The sequence below is a fragment of the Pecten maximus genome, chromosome 15 (genome assembly GCF_902652985.1).
Source record: "Pecten maximus chromosome 15, xPecMax1.1, whole genome shotgun sequence".
Taxonomy (NCBI): domain Eukaryota; kingdom Metazoa; phylum Mollusca; class Bivalvia; order Pectinida; family Pectinidae; genus Pecten; species Pecten maximus.
The window spans coordinates 667517-682631 of NC_047029.1; the positions used below are offsets into that span (position 1 = coordinate 667517).

The 15115-nt window shown below is 35.1% G+C and overlaps 1 protein-coding gene across 1 annotated transcript in view; it reads right to left on the bottom strand.

Moving 5' to 3' along the window:
• Positions 1 to 15115, bottom strand: part of LOC117344068 (nostrin-like) — a 68947-nt gene that overhangs the window by 11823 nt on the left and 42009 nt on the right. The window contains exons 2-5 of the mRNA XM_033906717.1: positions 6404 to 6489; positions 5964 to 6044; positions 5398 to 5460; positions 3864 to 3945 (exon numbers count right to left, since the gene is read on the bottom strand). Coding sequence (XP_033762608.1) covers positions 3864 to 3945; positions 5398 to 5460; positions 5964 to 6044; positions 6404 to 6489 — 312 coding nt within the window. The remainder of the gene's footprint in view (positions 1 to 3863; positions 3946 to 5397; positions 5461 to 5963; positions 6045 to 6403; positions 6490 to 15115) is intronic.

Genomic DNA, 15115 nt, shown 5'->3' on the forward strand with positions numbered 1-15115 from the left:
AGCAGTTCTAATACATACAGGTTTGTGGCCTTACTATACAGAACAGTTCTAATATGTACAGGGTTGTGGCCTAATTACTATACAGAGCAGTTCCAATACATACAGGTTTGTGGCCTTACTATACAGAGCAGTTCTAATACATACAGGTTTGTGGCCTTACTATACAGAACAGTTCTAATATGTACAGGTTTGTGGCCTAATTACTATACAGAGCAGTTCCAATACATACAGGTTTGTGGCCTTACTATACAGAACAGTTCTAATACATACAGGTTTGTGGCCTAATTACTATACAGAGCAGTTCTAATACATACAGGTTTGTGGCCTTACTATACAGAACAGTTCTAATATGTACAGGTTTGTGGCCTAATTACTATACAGAGCAGTTCCAATACATACAGGTTTGTGGCCTTACTATACAGAGCAGTTCTAATACATACAGGTTTGTGGCCTTACTATACAGAACAGTTCTAATATGTACAGGTTTGTGGCCTAATTACTATACAGAGCAGTTCTAATACATACAGGTTTGTGGCCTTACTATACAGAGCAGTTCCAATACATACAGGTTTGTGGCCTTACTATACAGAGCAGTTCTAATACATACAGGTTTGTGGCCTTACTATACAGAACAGTTCTAATACATACAGGTTTGTGGCCTTAATATACAGAGCAGTTCTAATACATACAGGTTTGTGGCCTTACTATACAGAGCAGTTCTAATACATACAGGTTTGTGGCCTTACTATACAGAGCAGTTCTAATACATACAGGTTTGTGGCCTTACTATACAGAGCAGTTCTAATATGTACAGTTTGTGGCCTTACTATACAGAGCAGTTCTAATACATACAGGTTTTTGGCTTTACTATACAGAACAGTTCTAATACATACAGGTTTGTGGCCTTACTATACAGAACAGTTCTAAAACATACAGGTTTGTGGCCTTACTATACAGAACAGTTCTAATACATACAGGTTTGTGGCCTTACTATACAGAACAGTTCTAATACATACAGGTTTGTGGCCTTACTATACAGAACAGTTCTAAAACATACAGGTTTGTGGCCTTACTATACAGAACAGTTCTAATACATACAGGTTTGTGGCCTTACTATACAGAACAGTTCTAATACATACAGGTTTGTGGCCTTACTATACAGAGTAGTTCTAATATGTACAGTTTGTGGCCTTTCTATACAGAACAGTTCTAATATGTACAGTTTGTGGCCTTTCTATACAGAACAGTTCTAATACATACAGGTTTGTGGCCTTACTATACAGAACAGTTCTAATATGTACAGTTTGTGGCCTTTCTATACAGAACAGTTCTAATACATACAGGTTTGTGGCCTTACTATACAGAGTAGTTCTAATACATACAGGTTTGTGGCCTTACTATACAGAACAGTTCTAATACATACAGGTTTGTGGCCTTACTATACAGAACAGTTCTAATACATACAGGTTTGTGGCCTTACTATACAGAACAGTTCTAATACATACAGGTTTGTGGCCTTACTATACAGAGTAGTTCTAATATGTACAGTTTGTGGCCTTTCTATACAGAACAGTTCTAATATGTACAGTTTGTGGCCTTTCTATACAGAACAGTTCTAATACATACAGGTTTGTGGCCTTACTATACAGAACAGTTCTAATATGTACAGGTTTGTGGCCTTTCTATACAGAACAGTTCTAATACATACAGGTTTGTGGCCTTACTATACAGAACAGTTCTAATATGTACAGTTTGTGGCCTTACTATACAGAACAGTTCTAATACATACAGGTTTGTGGCCTTACTATACAGAGCAGTTCTAATACATACAGGTTTGTGGCTTTACTATACAGAACAGTTCTAATACATACAGGTTTGTGGCCTTACTATACAGAGCAGTTCTAATACATACAGGTTTGTGGCCTTACTATACAGAGCAGTTCTAATACATACAGGTTTGTGGCCTTACTATACAGAACAGTTCTAATATGTACAGGTTTGTGGCCTAATTACTATACAGAACAGTTCTAATACATACAGGTTTGTGGCCTTACTATACAGAACAGTTCTAATACATACAGGTTTGTGGCCTTACTATACAGAACAGTTCTAATATGTACAGGTTTGTGGCCTAATTACTATACAGAACAGTTCTAATACATACAGGTTTGTGGCCTTACTATACAGAGCAGTTCTAATACATACAGGTTTGTGGCCTTACTATACAGAACAGTTCTAATATGTACAGGTTTGTGGCCTAATTACTATACAGAACAGTTCTAATACATACAGGTTTGTGGCCTTACTATACAGAACAGTTCTAATACATACAGGTTTGTGGCCTTACTATACAGAACAGTTCTAATATGTACAGGTTTGTGGCCTAATTACTATACAGAACAGTTCTAATACATACAGGTTTGTGGCCTTACTATACAGAACAGTTCTAATACATACAGGTTTGTGGCCTTACTATACAGAACAGTTCTAATACATACAGGTTTGTGGCCTTACTATACAGAGCAGTTCTAATACATACAGGTTTGTGGCCTTACTATACAGAGCAGTTCTAATACATACAGGTTTGTGGCCTTACTATACAGAACAGTTCTAATACATACAGGTTTGTGGCCTTACTATACAGAGCAGTTCTAATACATACAGGTTTGTGGCCTTACTATACAGAGCAGTTCTAATACATACAGGTTTGTGGCCTAATTACTATACAGAACAGTTCTAAAACATACAGGTTTGTGGCCTTACTATACAGAGCAGTTCTAATACATACAGGTTTGTGGCCTTACTATACAGAGCAGTTCTAATACATACAGGTTTGTGGCCTTACTATACAGAACAGTTCTAATACATACAGGTTTGTGGCCTTACTATACAGAGCAGTTCTAATACATACAGGTTTGTGGCCTTACTATACAGAACAGTTCTAATACATACAGGTTTGTGGCCTTACTATACAGAACAGTTCTAATACATACAGGTTTGTGGCCTTACTATACAGAACAGTTCTAATACATACAGGTTTGTGGCTTTACTATACAGAACAGTTATAATACATACAGGTTTGTGGCCTTACTATACAGAACAGTTCTAATACATACAGGTTTGTGGCTTTACTATACAGAGCAGTTCTAATACATACAGGTTTGTGGCCTTACTATACAGAGCAGTTCTAATACATACAGGTTTGTGGCTTTACTATACAGAACAGTTCTAATACATACAGGTTTGTGGCCTTACTATACAGAACAGTTCTAATACATACAGGTTTGTGGCCTTACTATACAGAACAGTTCTAATACATACAGGTTTGTGGCCTTACTATACAGAGCAGTTCTAATACATACAGGTTTGTGGCCTTACTATACAGAACAGTTCCAATACATACAGGTTTGTGGCCTTACTATACAGAACAGTTCTAATACATACAGGTTTGTGGCCTTACTATACAGAACAGTTCTAATACATACAGGTTTGTGGCCTTACTATACAGAACAGTTCTAATACATACAGGTTTGTGGCCTTACTATACAGAACAGTTCTAACACATACAGGATTGTGGCCTAATTACTATACAGAACAGTTCTAATACATACAGGTTTGTGGCCTTACTATACAGAACAGTTCTAATACATACAGGTTTGTGGCCTTATTACTATACAGAACAGTTCTAATACATACAGGTTTGTGGCCTTACTATACAGAACAGTTCTAATACATACAGGTTTGTGGCCTTATTACTATACAGAGCAGTTCTAATACATACAGGTCTGTGGCCTTACTATACAGAACAGTTCTAATACATACAGGTTTGTGGCCTTACTATACAGAACAGTTCTAATACATACAGGTTTCCTCGCTTTATGTTGCGTTTCCATCAGATGTTTGATTGGTTTACTGATTTCTTCCTGAAGGGCCGTCGACAAATTTCTGAAAAGACAATTGAAATACATTGTTGAAATACTGACTTTTGTCGAAACAGGATTAGGAGATTTGTCCAGCATAGATAACGAAAATGAGCTAATGCAACTATGCTTTGTACATACAATATTTATGTGAGTAGAAGTTTGGTTGAGTGTTTATACATGTAACATTAATTTTAAAAAGTTAGATATTCACAATATGAATAATTTCATTTTTAAAACACTGCAGTACAAATGTACTTGAATGAACAATGTTGATTGTTGAACAATGGCAGAAAACCTTGTCAATTAAAATGAATATTAACAGAATAAATACCCTGTACTCCCAGCTGACACAATCTCAGATTATATGTCTTCAATATCAATAGAATCCAAGCTTACATAATACTAATTCCCAAAAAGATTTTTTTAACAAGCAGAAAACAATTTTTATGTCTGCCTCATCTGATTTCCAATCAAAATTACACTAAATTTTAACCCAGGGGTTCATTTGCCTCTCAATGCCTGACCCTACATAGCCTTCAAAAATAGACGACTAAACATAAAGATTTCAGGCACCGTAACCCTTTGATAACCATGGTTGATCCACACATCTCCTGACTCAAGTCTAAATATAATCTGGAAAACTTAATTTCGGTCATTGTATGTAACCTTAGATAATCAGACAATTACCTGGACAACCCCAGGAAACCCCATGGAAATCTCCATATAGATATATATAGACCACCAGGAAAACCATGGAATCCAACTGGAAACCTGGAAACCTCCATTTTGGTTAGCAACAGCAAACTCAGATTCAGCTGTTGACTGTTAGCTCCATCGTAAATAACCAGTTGGAAGATAAAATCTGCTGCCTCTATTACAACACTTGGGAATTATGTGTTTTACATTTTATCCACTATTTCTCTCTGGAGCTGTGTCCCCTAGCCAAACAAGAATTCCAAGGAAGTGGATGTGTCGCCTGCACAGATAGTTGGGTGATTACAAGAGTTACTATTTTTAGTAACAGTGACCTTTACCTTTGACCTTGGGACCAGAAAAGCAATCTCAAACAAGCACTTTAGGTAAGGAAGTTCTGCATGAAGTTCGAATTTTAAATATATCATATATAGGCCCAAGGGAACTCGAGTTATTGCATGTAAACAATTTTTCTATTTTTAGTAACAGTGACCTTGACCTTTGACCTTCAGACCTGAAAAGCAATCCCAAGCAAGCACTTTTGGTAAGGAAGATCTGCATGAAGTTTCTGTTTAATCGCCCCAAGGGGACTCTATTTATCGCTAGGAAACCTCTATGCAGATGACGCTGTTGCCAACACCCCCGCCGACAAAGTGATACCTATAGTATATGTCACCTGCTTTTTGCCGACGACACAAAAACTGCATACGACCCTTACTACTACAGGGGTATCAAAGCGCAGTCAACAAAAAAAAATCCCCAAACAGGTCTAGATAGTTACTTGTGTAATTCTGCCTCCTGCTCCATCGTGACTGCAACAGCTTTCCAGCCATTGGAAAGAGTTCTGGAAATAATATATAAATAATAATGAATCAGAAGAAATTAAACCAGATTTGATTTTAATAGAATTGGATTAAGTGCATTACATTAACATTGAAGTTGTTTTTTGTTCCTCATTGTATACAAAGGGGCCTGGTATAGATTTCAAACCCAACAGTCTTCATAATGTGTGATACATATGTCATTAAATACTAATATCTCTTAGCATTCAATCCTGGCAAGATAAGTCTGTAATAACTTGGAGGAAGACTCAGCAGAATCCCTTAAAGTTTGCTTTATATTCAAACTGAATTCATAACATTTGATTATAATATTCCTTACATTTTACCCTGCTGAAAAAAATTGATATATGACAAGTGATATTTTTCAGGAAATTTTATTGCAAGTCTCAACACAGGAATGAAATTACATTTGTTGGCAGTTGTGCATGTACTGAACACCACTTTAGATAAATTGGCATATTACAAGTCAAATGGGTTTACTGTTCAATTGGTATAACATGCTTACCCTATGGTATTGCTGGAGGACTTCGTTAACTTGGCGGCAAGCTTTGCTAATCCTTTTGCATATGTGCTTTCTAACTCAGCCCTGTCATAATTAAAACATGCCAACAGCTATGAATTTCACTAATGTCATTAAAATGTCATTGTACATACTGGTTCTTGTAGAAGTCCATTAGATAGTGTACATGTACTAATGTTTAAAGTACCATTTTCTATAGATAGGAAGACAGAAAATGGAACTGATTCAGCAAAATGTTTCCCTAAAAAATTATCATGATTCTTCATCAATTCAAATTCAAGACCACAAATTTATATTTATTTGTGGATAAATTATCTTTATTTTAGGCCCCTAGCAAAACAGGTGCATACATTTACATATCATGTAGTGTCTGATACCATAAGATGCTCTCATGACCTAAATTTTATAATACTAAGATTTCTTACCTCTCAGCCAGTATGATTGATACATCCTTACAGAACTCACAGCCCTGCTTGATGTACTTCCTTAACTCTTCAAACCCATTCAGGCCCTGCAAAAAAAAACATTACAAAAGCATGGTTACTTAACTGTAGCAAACAAAAAACAAAAATACTTCACTGTTACAAAAAAGCACTTCACTGTAACAAAGAACACTCATATCACTGGAGAAAAAATAAATAAAGTAGGGTGAGAGGTCATTTCTTGTGACCTATATATACTATACAGACCACGCCAAAATCTGCACCAATCCCTTCACCTAGAGGAAACTTAATTCAAGTGTTAAATATAAATTTCCAGATTTGCCATTCATAATTCCATGCATGATTTCCACAGCGCTATTCTGTAAGGTATGCAGGTATTAACACAATCCCCTTCCCATCCATTATAAATCTATACCAACAACTGCAGAAAATGACCTTTTGAAGGACAAACAGAGCTAGTTTATGGAGGAAGTACACTATTACATCCATACCTAAATATTGATCTGAAACATAACATAACATATCCTATTTGATTTGATTCATGTGTCATATTTGGCTTAGAAATGAGCCTGCACAGGCTCCTGTATATCAAAAGTTTTCATCACAGACTAATCTTCACTTTCCAGAATTAAGCAAGGTCAACTGCAGCAGAAACTATGGGTGGAATTAGAGCCAGGCATATTCTTACTGTCAGACAAATGCTTATTGTCATATATATGCTTATTACAAGACATTATGCTTATACGTGTATATATTATAATGTCAGACATAGGATTATTATCAGGCAGAACCTTATAGCCAGGCATGTGCTTAATTTCAGACATAAGACTTATGGTCAGTTATGTATGCTTACTGTCATATAATATCATATGTTTTTTACAAGAAATTATAGGCTTATCCTCAGGCATAAGCTTATTGTCAAACATAGGCTTATTGTCAGACATAAGCTTATATACAGGCATATGTGTATTGTCAGACATAGGGTTATTGTTAGGGCTTATTGTCTGACATAGGGTTATTGTTAGGGCTTATTGTCTGACATAGGGTTATTGTTAGGGCTTATTGTCTGACATAGGGTTATTGTTAGGGCTTATTGTCTGACATAGGGTTATTGTTAGGGCTTATTGTCTGACATAGGGTTATTGTTAGGGCTTATTGACAGATATAGGAGTATTGTCGTATCAAAGTACATTGCCATATGTAGACTTATTGACAAACATGGGCTTATTGCCAGATATTTCTTTATTGCCATGTATAGGCTCACTCCAAGATCAATACAGTAATTTCCATCAAAAATCGTAGAAAGGGCTTATTACTAGACACATCCCGGAGTTCAGTATAAAGGGAAGTATATACAACACTAGCTAGGAGGTGGTAACATGTATATTGTACAGTATAAAATCAACATAAACGTGTCATTGTAAGTACGAACGTACCATTATAATCAGTAAATAGTTTTTATATCCAGGTTTTGGTGTTCAGACTGTGTGTATCAATTATCTACATCCTCAACAAACATCTTATAGATTGGTTTTGGTTTGGGTGTGCATATACAAAACTAATAGGTTTCTGCTTCAGCTAACAAATACACTGTTTGTATAAGGAAAGATATATAATTTGAGGTGATGTTATATAGATTAACCATATAAGGAGAGTTATATAATTTGAGGTGATGTTATATATAGATTACCATATAAGGAGAGTTATATAATTTGAGGTGATGTTATATAGATTACCATATAAGGAGAGTTATATAATTTGAGGTGATGTTATATAGATTAACCATATAAGGAGAGTTATATAATTTGAGGTGATGTTATATAGATTAACCATATAAGGAGAGTTATATAATTTGAGGTGATGTTATATATAGATTACCATATAAGGAGAGTTATATAATTTGAGGTGATGTTATATATAGATTACCATATAAGGAGAGTTATATAATTTGAGGTGATGTTATATATAGATTACCATATAAGGAGAGTTATATAATTTGAGGTGATGTTATATATAGATTACCATATAAGGACTTCCTCAATTCAACTTATCTATCATGACCAACCTTTGATCAATTTAGCTATATATACATTGTATTTGGACTTGCTGTGTGAGTCTCTGAATAAGAAACTAAACATTTCAATTGCTATCATAATAACCAGCCATGTATCCATTTACCTTAATTAACCTGTAATAAGCCCGAGAAGGGGCCAATTAAGGTAGATGTCAACTTATTTCTGGAAAACTTAATAAAACTGTTAGTATTTCACTGAACTGCAATATATGAGTGGGTTTATTTACAGATAAATATTGACAATTCATTTTGTCTTACAAATATATGGATCTTGTATGAAATTGAGCTATATAGGACTAGCATGCTTTCACAGTATAATATTCCTAAGACATTCCTGAGTCAGTAAACATGAAGATCGTTTCATGGATCCAACAATTTTCATTTAATATTATCATGAGTTTATCTTCCTGCTAAAATACAAATTTAATATATGATTTGAACAACTGTTTACAAGGTCCTTGATAGATGTTTCATAAACAATAACCAACACAGGTTAGCCTGGAGACACTAGAGATACCTACAGTAGGCTCATCACAGCCTGCTGGGATTATTGTCTCCGACTTACATCATAAATTACCTGATACTTAATCAGGTTACCAGTGTTTCGATCTACTCGACATTTCAACACGACAGAAGTTTTATACAGCTCTCCCCTTAACCCAATCTTAGTCCTATAATATAAGATCCTATGATATCAGACCTTGAAGGTTTGAGGTTTGACAAACAAATAAAATGTTAAATATCCAATAATAAACATTAACAAGAATTCCACGGAAGTGGATACTTCACCTGCGAGAAAGTTGGGTGATTACAAGAGTAATCACGAGGAAACAATTTTTTAAATTTTAGTAGCAGTGACCTTGACCTTTGACCTTCAGACCTGAAAAGCAATCCCAAGCAAGCACTTGTGGTAAAGAAGACCCGCATAAAGTTTGAGTTTGATTCGTCCAAGTGAACTCGAGTTATTGCACGGAAACCTCTGTGCGAATGCCGACGTTGACATAGTGATACCTATACATCGCCTATTTTTTGCAGGCGAAACAAACAAAATCACGATATGAACCTCCATGACTTATATTACAGGACTAATAACCCCATCTTGATCTCCTCCTTCTCCCTCTTCAATTCAAAACTCACAGAATGGCTAATGTGATGTGTATTATACTATAACTAAACTAAATAGAACATTTCTAGTGAGATCAGGGTCGGAACCCTGAATCAGTGTGACTGTACACTGGGGGTGTGGCAGTTTAGTGTAGTAACACTTCACAATAGGGAAGATACTGAAGTGTTGTCTGTAACTAAAGGATGATACTGAAGTGTTGTCTGTAACTAAAGGAAGATGCTGAAGTGTTGTCTGTAACTAAAGGATGATACTGAAGTGTTGTCTGTTACTAAAGGATGATACTGAAGTGTTGTCTGTAACTAAAGGATGATACTGAAGTGTTGTCTGTAACTAAAGGATGATACTGAAGTGTTGTCTGTAACTAAAGGATGATACTGAAGTGTTGTCTGTAACTAAAGGATGATACTGAAATGTTGTCTGTATAACTAAAGGATGATACTGAAGTGTTGTCTGTAACTAAAGGATGATACTGAAGTGTTGTCTGTATAACTAAAGGATGATACTGAAGTGTTGTCTGTAACTAAAGGATGATACTGAAGTGTTGTCTGTAACTAAAGGATGATACTGAAGTGTTGTCTGTATAACTAAAGGATGATACTGAAGTGTTGTCTGTAACTAAAGGATGATACTGAAGTGTTGTCTGTAACTAAAGGATGATACTGAAGTGTTGTCTGTAACTAAAGGATGATACTGAAGTGTTGTCTGTATAACTAAAGGATGATACTAAAGTGTTGTCTGTATAACTAAAGGATGATACTGAAGTGTTGTCTGTATAACTAAAGGATGATACTGAAATGTTGTCTGTAACTAAAGGAAGATACTGAAGTGTTGTCTGTAACTAAAGGATGATACTGAAGTGTTGTCTGTAACTAAAGGATGATACTGAAGTGTTGTCTGTAACTAAAGGAAGATGCTGAAGTGTTGTCTGTATAACTAAAGGAAGATACTGAAGTGTTGTCTGTAACTAAAGGATGATACTGAAGTGTTGTCTGTAACTAAAGGATGATACTGAAGTGTTGTCTGTAACTAAAGGAAGATACTGAAGTGTTGTCTGTAACTAAAGGAAGATACTGAAGTGTTGTCTGTAACTAAAGGATGATACTGAAGTGTTGTCTGTATAACTAAAGGATGATACTGAAGTGTTGTCTGTAACTAAAGGATGATACTGAAGTGTTGTCTGTAACTAAAGGATGATATTGAAGTGTTGTCTGTAACTAAAGGATGATACTGAAATGTTGTCTGTATAACTAAAGGATGATACTGAAGTGTTGTCTGTAACTAAAGGAAGATACTGAAGTGTTGTCTGTAACTAAAGGATGATACTGAAATGTTGTCTGTAACTAAAGGATGATACTGAAGTGTTGTCTGTAACTAAAGGATGATACTGAAGTGTTGTCTGTAATTAAAGGATGATACTGAAGTGTTGTCTATAACTAAAGGATGATACTGAAGTGTTGTCTGTAACTAAAGGATGATACTGAAGTGTTGTCTGTAACTAAAGGATGATACTGAAGTGTTGTCTGTAACTAAAGGATGATACTGAAGTGTTGTCTGTAACTAAAGGATGATACTGAAGTGTTGTCTGTAACTAAAGGATGATATTGAAGTGTTGTCTGTAACTAAAGGATGATATTGAAGTGTTGTCTGTAACTAAAGGATGATACTGAAGTGTTGTCTGTAACTAAAGGATGATACTGAAGTGTTGTCTGTAACTAAAGGATGATACTGAAATGTTGTCTGTATAACTAAAGGATGATACTGAAGTGTTGTCTGTATAACTAAAGGATGATACTGAAGTGTTGTCTGTAACTAAAGGATGATACTGAAGTGTTGTCTGTAACTAAAGGATGATACTGAAGTGTTGTCTGTAACTAAAGGATGATACTGAAGTGTTGTCTGTAACTAAAGGATGATACTGAAGTGTTGTCTGTAACTAAAGGATGATACTGAAGTGTTGTCTGTAACTAAAGGATGATACTGAAGTGTTGTCTGTAACTAAAGGATGATACTGAAGTGTTGTCTGTAACTAAAGGATGATACTGAAGTGTTGTCTGTAACTAAAGGATGATACTGAAGTGTTGTCTGTAACTAAAGGATGATACTGAAGTGTTGTCTGTAACTAAAGGATGATACTGAAGTGTTGTCTGTAACTAAAGGATGATACTGAAGTGTTGTCTGTAACTAAAGGATGATACTGAAGTGTTGTCTGTAACTAAAGGATGATACTGAAGTGTTGTCTGTAACTAAAGGATGATACTGAAGTGTTGTCTGTAACTAAAGGATGATACTGAAGTGTTGTCTGTAACTAAAGGATGATACTGAAGTGTTGTCTGTAACTAAAGGATGATACTGAAGTGTTGTCTGTAACTAAAGGATGATACTGAAGTGTTGTCTGTAACTAAAGGATGATACTGAAGTGTTGTCTGTAACTAAAGGATGATACTGAAGTGTTGTCTGTAACTAAAGGATGATACTGAAGTGTTGTCTGTAACTAAAGGATGATACTGAAGTGTTGTCTGTAACTAAAGGATGATACTGAAGTGTTGTCTGTAACTAAAGGATGATACTGAAGTGTTGTCTGTAACTAAAGGATGATACTGAAGTGTTGTCTGTAACTAAAGGATGATACTGAAGTGTTGTCTGTAACTAAAGGATGATACTGAAGTGTTGTCTGTAACTAAAGGATGATACTGAAGTGTTGTCTGTAACTAAAGGATGATACTGAAGTGTTGTCTGTAACTAAAGGATGATACTGAAGTGTTGTCTGTAACTAAAGGATGATACTGAAGTGTTGTCTGTAACTAAAGGATGATACTGAAGTGTTGTCTGTAACTAAAGGATGATACTGAAGTGTTGTCTGTAACTAAAGGATGATACTGAAGTGTTGTCTGTAACTAAAGGATGATACTGAAGTGTTGTCTGTAACTAAAGGATGATACTGAAGTGTTGTCTGTAACTAAAGGATGATACTGAAGTGTTGTCTGTAACTAAAGGATGATACTGAAGTGTTGTCTGTAACTAAAGGATGATACTGAAGTGTTGTCTGTAACTAAAGGATGATACTGAAGTGTTGTCTGTAACTAAAGGATGATACTGAAGTGTTGTCTGTAACTAAAGGATGATACTGAAATGTTGTCTGTAACTAAAGGATGATACTGAAATGTTGTCTGTAACTAAAGGATGATACTGAAGTGTTGTCTGTAACTAAAGGATGATACTGAAATGTTGTCTGTAACTAAAGGATGATACTGAAGTGTTGTCTGTAACTAAAGGATGATACTGAAGTGTTGTCTGTAACTAAAGGATGATACTGAAGTGTTGTCTGTAACTAAAGGATGATACTGAAGTGTTGTCTGTAATTAAAGGATGATACTGAAGTGTTGTCTGTAACTAAAGGATGATACTGAAGTGTTGTCTGTAACTAAAGGATGATACTGAAGTGTTGTCTGTAACTAAAGGATGATACTGAAGTGTTGTCTGTAACTTAAAGTTCACAAAATCATCATATCACCTGATTTGTAATACTTCTCTTATCAAACAAACATGTTATCAACGATCAATTTAAGGAGACAGATTAGTCACAACAAAATATAAAATTGTACAGATCAACGGGATAAATAAAATCAACCATGTAGCTTTAATTCCTAACTTTATAATCTATAATTTATATACATAATATGAGGAAAAAGTTTTATACACCATCATGTGTTTCACACACACAACACAAAACTAAACTCATAAGTACAACACAATACCGTCATAATCAGTTTGTACAAATAAAATAACTCTACCCCGCTCGCTCTTATAAAATCAAATCACAGATCAACTTAAGTTTGTAAGCAATTTTAAACTGTACACATGAAATTTTTATACATGTAAATGTGAGTCAGGGAACTTATACAATACACAGGATCTACTTTATAGACAAGCTCATACTGTATAATTCTCCTTTGTCAACACTCCCGACAGTTGTCTACAACACAATAAAATGTTTATAACTATCACAAAACCTCATCAACTGACCCTGGACATCCAGTAAAGGACTCGATCCTCCTCAAAGGTAGGGAACGCCACATCGGGCGGTGTTGATGGGACGGACATCTTGAAAACAATGCCTATATTATGGAGTTACATCAGTTATACTTCCCTATAGGTTAATACGATCACACGTAAAATTCCACTTCCTGTGTTAATACACTAACTCCGTGATACACCCCTATACATACCCCCAATACACAGCGGCAGACTTCACAGCTTAACAACTGATAATTGGTAAGGATTTTTTTTAAAATTCATTCAGAAATTATAAATGTTAAAGTTTCAAAACATAATGATGAGCAGAAAGCCTAACAACAACACATTTTATAAATTTCTAATAACTAAAATAAAATTTTGGAAATAAAGCTAAAATAGGATAGAAAAAATATTAAAATTAGTATGCTAACAAGACTATGTATGCATTAGTTATATCTATCAGGAAGTTGATTTTAAGTAGCTGTCCTATTTCCATACTACTGACATAACCATCAATATACATCTCATTATCTATACCTTATCATACAACTTCTATACCACATCAATACTTATTTATGATTTTCTTTCTGTAAGTTTAAAGTTCACATGTAAAGTGAGTGGGGCTGACGTTATACCCAACCTTCCATCAATATAGTGAATTTGTCAACGGTCTCAGGGATGCATGGGATGCATCGTACACAACCTTTTTATTTTGGGAGTGGTTAAGTGCATCTTTTGACCTTTAACCTTGTCCCATGACCACAAAAATCTAATCAGGTGGAGAACTTGATGGAACGAAATCTGTCCATGGGTTTATGAGGTATTGTGTACACCATTACATGGACGGATGGACACAGAGGTACAAAGTTATCATTATATTACCCTCATTTACAAAAGGTGGTGGGGACACAACTTAGAAACATAATACACAATAACATGTAAATAGACAATGTCTATATATCACATGTAATAGACAATGTTTGTATATTACAATGTCATACACAATGTCTTTATATTACAAGTAAATAGACAATGTCTATATGTATTACATGTCATTTATCATGCTCAAATGCCAATTATCTAGCAAATCCTACATAGCATTGACCTTGACCTTGGGTTTGTAAAACCTTAATTCATTTGAGGTACTCTTATAATTTAAAAAAAAATGATGTTAGAAGTCCATCCAAGCAGATTAATATCATTGTCCTGGAGATTTTGATCAATGAGAAAAAGTGAAAATCTGAACACATTTGAAAGTAGGTCAAGGTCATTCATTAAACTAACATTGTAGTCTTTAACCCAGCTTCATACTGACACTTACCGATTGTTCTGGACATTTTGGTTAACAAGAAAAAGTTGTTTAAAGAGTCCAACACATTTGGCTGCGGATGACCTTGAAAATAGGTCATGTCACACCACTGAGCTCAACAGTCTTTTGGAGCTGGAGCTTCGGGAAGCTAAAAACATCAACCCCATTCTG